Here is a 4,670-nt window from a genome sequence, read left to right as displayed (position 1 = left end):
GGGTAGCTTCCGCTGGATGTCTGACGCGTAATCCCAGCTGTCAGGGTTCTTCGGGACAATGAGTCTATGTCGTAATAGACTAGTCCGGTGTTCGGGTTGAAGGACCACTTTGGTCCTTGGGCTGGGAGGGGTTCCGTTGTCGGGTTCGTTCTGCGCTACCGTCGGTCAGAGGTAGCGGCTCCGGGTCGTTCAATGGTTCAGGCTAGATTGTCTGGATCTAGGCAGATCGACTGTCGAGTAGGCGAGCTCGACCTTATGTTAAGACGACACCTTCGAGGGTCGTGGTAACGTTCAGGTGCAAGGGCCTAGCAGGCAGGAGAGGAGACTCGAGTTCAGGGGTGAAGGTGATAGATAACCAGGTCGAGCTGAGGACCATCCTCAGCTCTCCAGGGGTCCTAATATACATAGAAGCCATGCTGAAACGGTGCGTACTAGGGGAGGCAAGCCTGCTGCCTACGGGACCGTAACAATGAGGCGCTGCCTCATGGTGTCCGCACCGTAGCTGTACCGTATCCGCGTGTAGTCCATCCACATCAGTAACATGAGGCGTAGGTGAGGCATAGGTGAGGTGCGATCAAAGTCCATGTCCGAGACGCCCGGACCGTTGTAACAGTTATGCGCTATCCAGAAGATCAAGGTACGATGGGGCGACGATTCTGATTGCACCGACTCACGCCAGTCTAGAGGTGCGCTCACTACCGCCGTGAACTGTATGCTTTCGCGACAAGAGGTCTCTCATCAGCAAGTCATGGCGGAGCTCATCGGAGGTGGGGATCGGTACACTAGTCACCGCTATCGTCCTTTGCATTTTGGCGCGTTTGATAGGGTCGTGCGGAGATACTGGTCCGCCGTTGAGGCTGTGCCTGGGTCCTCTGAGTCCACATCGGCTACGCACTCGGCGGGTGCTGTTGGAGCGGACGCGTGGGGTCCGCCTGAGGATGACGAGGTCGTTTTGTATCTTGGGAGTGGCTCTATTTCTGCAATTAATCAGCAGCAGGACTATTTATTTAGAGGGGCAGACGACGAATTCGATCGCATGTGTCTCTATGAATTTGTTGGGATGGTTGAGAAGGTCACCAAATGCAGCGAGGAGAACCGTTTGCGCAATCGCTCGAGCGGGAGGTCCAACATCGTTCGGGGGCGCAAGGAAGAGGCTCGTTGTGTCTTTTTGGATGGACATCCACAGCGAGCTACTCATGTCCTGAGAAAGCGGACGGTATGGGTTGTCCCCGTGGTTCTTGGCGATGGCTTGCCGCGGTGTGATAGTGGCGACCTGCAACGAGAGTCGTGGGCGCGGACTGTGTTAATTTTGTTTGTCCCTTGGCGGCGTCCGGGTGACTTGAAGGCGCCTTCTGAATCCTGGTACGCCGCTTACGAGCGTCGTCGGCCTGGTATCTGCTCTGAGCATGCTGCTTTCATTCGAAACATGAATGTCTTATCTGAGTGTAGGGACGCTCGATCAGAACACCGGGCTACTTGGCGGGCTGACCGTGCGGCGTCTCGTCTACGCGGAGAAGCTGTCGCCTTCGACGGCGAGCGTTTGGTATTGGCCGACGCTGTGGGTGGGCCCGACGTAGTATACGCTCCTCAGCTTGACGAACTGGATGTGTTCGATAGCGATCGGGTCGTTGGGGATGGAGTAGCGCGGGACACTTTGCTGTCGGCCCTCGACGCTGCGTTCGGTTTCCGTGTCAGAGTATCTCTCGATAAGTGCTTTTCTGGTAAAGGGGTGTCGACTGGGGGCGAGCTTTCTCTCGGTGATGCGATTGTCATCGCGGAATCAGACACGGTTTCTCTCGAAGTGGAGGCGGGGGTCATGCGTACTTTAAAAAAGCGTCGCCGGCCGGCGTCAAGTGACGACACCAGCGAGGGTCTTGTTGCTCAGCGCAGGCGCGTTGCTGTTGACGCGCGCGTCGACGTGACAAGGCTTCCTATGGAATCGGCTGGCGGCGGGTCTCGTATTGGCTCGCTTGGTGTGTGTGACTTTGACCCCATGCTAGTCATCGAACAGGTAATCCTTGAGCGTGGATTGAAGGCGAATGCCGAGCAGCGTCGTGCGTTTGAGATAGTTGCGCGTCATGTCTGCTTTGGCCAAGATCAGTTATTGATGTACATTGCCGGCATGGGTGGAACTGGCAAGACCTACGTAGTGCACTCCATTCTGAGGTTGTTTGAGCTGCTTGGAAGGCGACAAGAAGTTCTTGTCGCGGCGCCCACCGGGGCAGCCGCCCTCTTGATTGGAGGGTATACCATACACTCCTTGACGTTTTTACCAGAGAACCGTCGGAAATCGTTGAAAGAACTGGTTGAGGTATGGCGGCATGTGAAATATTTAATATGTGATGAGGTGTCGATGATAGGTGCACGTTTCATGAGCCAGATCTCGAGACGGCTGCAGCAGGGCAAGGGCGACGAGGGGGTGCTCGCCCAAGGGCCGTTTGGAGGCGTTAATGTCATATTTACAGGCGATTTCGCTCAGCTGCGACCGGTCAGGCAGTGTGCGCTCTACAGTCACCGGCTGCTGGTGTCGCCGGGCATGCAGGAATGTCATACCTTGGACGGAATCAGTGTGCTGAAGGGTGTTTATTTGTGGCGTCTTGTACGTACTGTCGTGGAGCTGAGACACAATCAGCGGCAGTGTGGCGACGTGTCATACGCAGAATTGTTGGAGCGTGTACGGCTTGGTCAGTGTAGGCTAGCACGGGTTGGTCCTAATGTAAGTGACGTCGACATACTGAGGGGGAGGATAATGAGCCGCCTGGCCGCCGATCAAAGTTTCGATTTGGGACCATTTGCGGACTGTCCGGTGATTGTTGGGCGGAAGCGAGTCCGCGACTTAATCAACGTCAGGTTGCTTGGGCATCATGCTGCCAATCTTCGTCAGGATGTTCACATTTACTATGCGTCGGACGTCGTGTCTGGGGATACTGCTTCCGGGTCGCTTCAGGACTTGCTGTGGCGTCTGCCTTCGTCTGTCACTGACGACTGTCTGGGGAGATTGCCGCTGTTTCCGGGAATGAGGGTCATGGTCCAGGAGAATCTCGCGTTCAGCAATAATGTCGTGAACGGCGCTCGAGGTGTGGTCAGGAACATCAGATACCGTGAGGATGCTCGTGGGCGTCGCTTTCCGGTAGTGGTATATGTGGAGATACCGGGCGCTGGAAATGTATGCGGAGGATTGGATGAGCATGTCGTTCCTGTTTTCTGTGAGACTACCACTTTTGAGTGGTCTGACACGCGTGAGGTTGAGCCGGTTCGGCGGTCGGTAACACGTACCCAACTTCCCCTGCTCCCTGCGTACGCGTATACCGACTACAAGTCGCAAGGGATATCGCTTGACCGAGCGATTGTTGATATTGCTAGTGCACAGAGCCTGCAGGGCGTGTATGTGATGTTGTCGCGCGTGCGCAGCTTAGACGGCCTCGTGATATTTCGCCCGTTCTCGCCGGAGAAGATTACTGTGCGAGCCTCAGAGGAGCTGAGGACGGAGTTAGCACGGCTACGTCAGCTCGACGAGGATACCACTCGACAGTACAACGTTGCGCGGGCCACCGGGATAGGATGGCCGGGTGTGCGGGCGTGAGCGTCCGTTCGCGCGAGCTCGCGCTGTGGCGGCATCGCCTCGGTATGGTCGACGGCCTGTCTGTTGGGGTATCACTGTAGAACACCCGTGAGCGGCCTATGTGGCGTGTATGGTATCGCGTCACCTACTCTGTTCCGACTTGAATACCACGACCTCCTTCCGAGTATGTTGTTACCTACATAATGCACTTGGTTTATAGATACCGACTCTATGTATTGGAATGTACTCACCTTTGTTACCTTCGACCTGTTCCGGTGGCGCTTGGTTGCCTCGCGTGATCGCCTCGGTTGATGATGCTGGTCAAGGGCGTCCCCTGGTGTTCGCCGACTGGCTGCGGATCTTGCGCGGTGCCGCGTGCGCCTATAACGCGTGGGAGATCGTTGCTTGTGACGCTGGTAAGTGTGCCAGTGTGTGGTCTCTCCTAGATCTTACATATCATCCTGTGCAGGCGCATTTTATGGTGATGGTCTGCAGTGTCGCGATATCATTATGGTTCTATCGGATGCGCTACCAGTGTACATTGATGACGTGTGCGATGTGATTGTTACGATTGATGAGGAACGAAGAAATCGTTTCTTATGGGGTGAGCTTCCTGCCAACTCGCGTGACGCCAATCCGACCCCGTGGGAAAAATTTTCTTACCCATCATTAGATTTGAAATAGGCGCCACATACAAAACTTTATAATGTTCATGGGGTTAGGGTTCCCCTTCATTAGCACAGCTTAGGGTTAGCCTTAGATAGTTGCTAATCAGATTTCTTACCAAGTTGAAACCCACTCCATGGGCGCTCATGTAACCCTAGTTGCACACAGGTCAACACGTGATTGCATTGCAGGATATAGAGGCATGGACAGTCGCGTCACCCTTGGTAGCAGCAGATACAAAGCAATAATATGGAAGTAGAGAGAGAAATTGCGAGATACTTTGTATGAGGCCACTTTCACTCCCTAAAATACAGACATCAGTGCTGTACTAATAACATATATAAAAGTGCATGACTTACGCGCGGGCAACCAGCACAACACCGTACAGGTTCAGGCTGAGGTTGATCTTGTCGTCGCGAAGGTACGAGGACGTGGAGTACAA

The 4,670-nt window shown here is 54.6% G+C and overlaps 2 protein-coding genes across 2 annotated transcripts; one reads left to right on the top strand and one right to left on the bottom strand.

The window, feature by feature from the left end:
* Nucleotides 1-1,210: 1,210 nt before the first annotated feature.
* TRAVEDRAFT_95289 (uncharacterized protein) lies at nt 1,211-1,468 on the top strand (the record flags this gene model as incomplete). Its single annotated transcript, XM_008047590.1, has 1 exon — nt 1,211-1,468. A coding segment is annotated over one exon (258 nt), but the record flags the coding sequence as incomplete, so codon positions are not given.
* A 36-nt stretch (nt 1,469-1,504) lies between these two features.
* On the bottom strand, nt 1,505-3,190 carry TRAVEDRAFT_54653 (uncharacterized protein; the record flags this gene model as incomplete). Its single annotated transcript, XM_008047589.1, has 4 exons — nt 1,505-1,673; nt 2,736-2,835; nt 2,900-2,927; nt 2,984-3,190. The coding sequence occupies 4 exons, from the start codon at nt 3,188-3,190 to the stop codon at nt 1,505-1,507; spliced, it is 504 nt and encodes a 167-aa protein (XP_008045780.1).
* Nucleotides 3,191-4,670: the final 1,480 nt, after the last annotated feature.

The sequence above is a fragment of the Trametes versicolor genome (assembly GCF_000271585.1).
Source record: "Trametes versicolor FP-101664 SS1 unplaced genomic scaffold TRAVEscaffold_60, whole genome shotgun sequence".
NCBI lineage: Eukaryota > Fungi > Basidiomycota > Agaricomycetes > Polyporales > Polyporaceae > Trametes > Trametes versicolor.
This window is presented reverse-complemented; position numbering and strand designations above follow the sequence as displayed.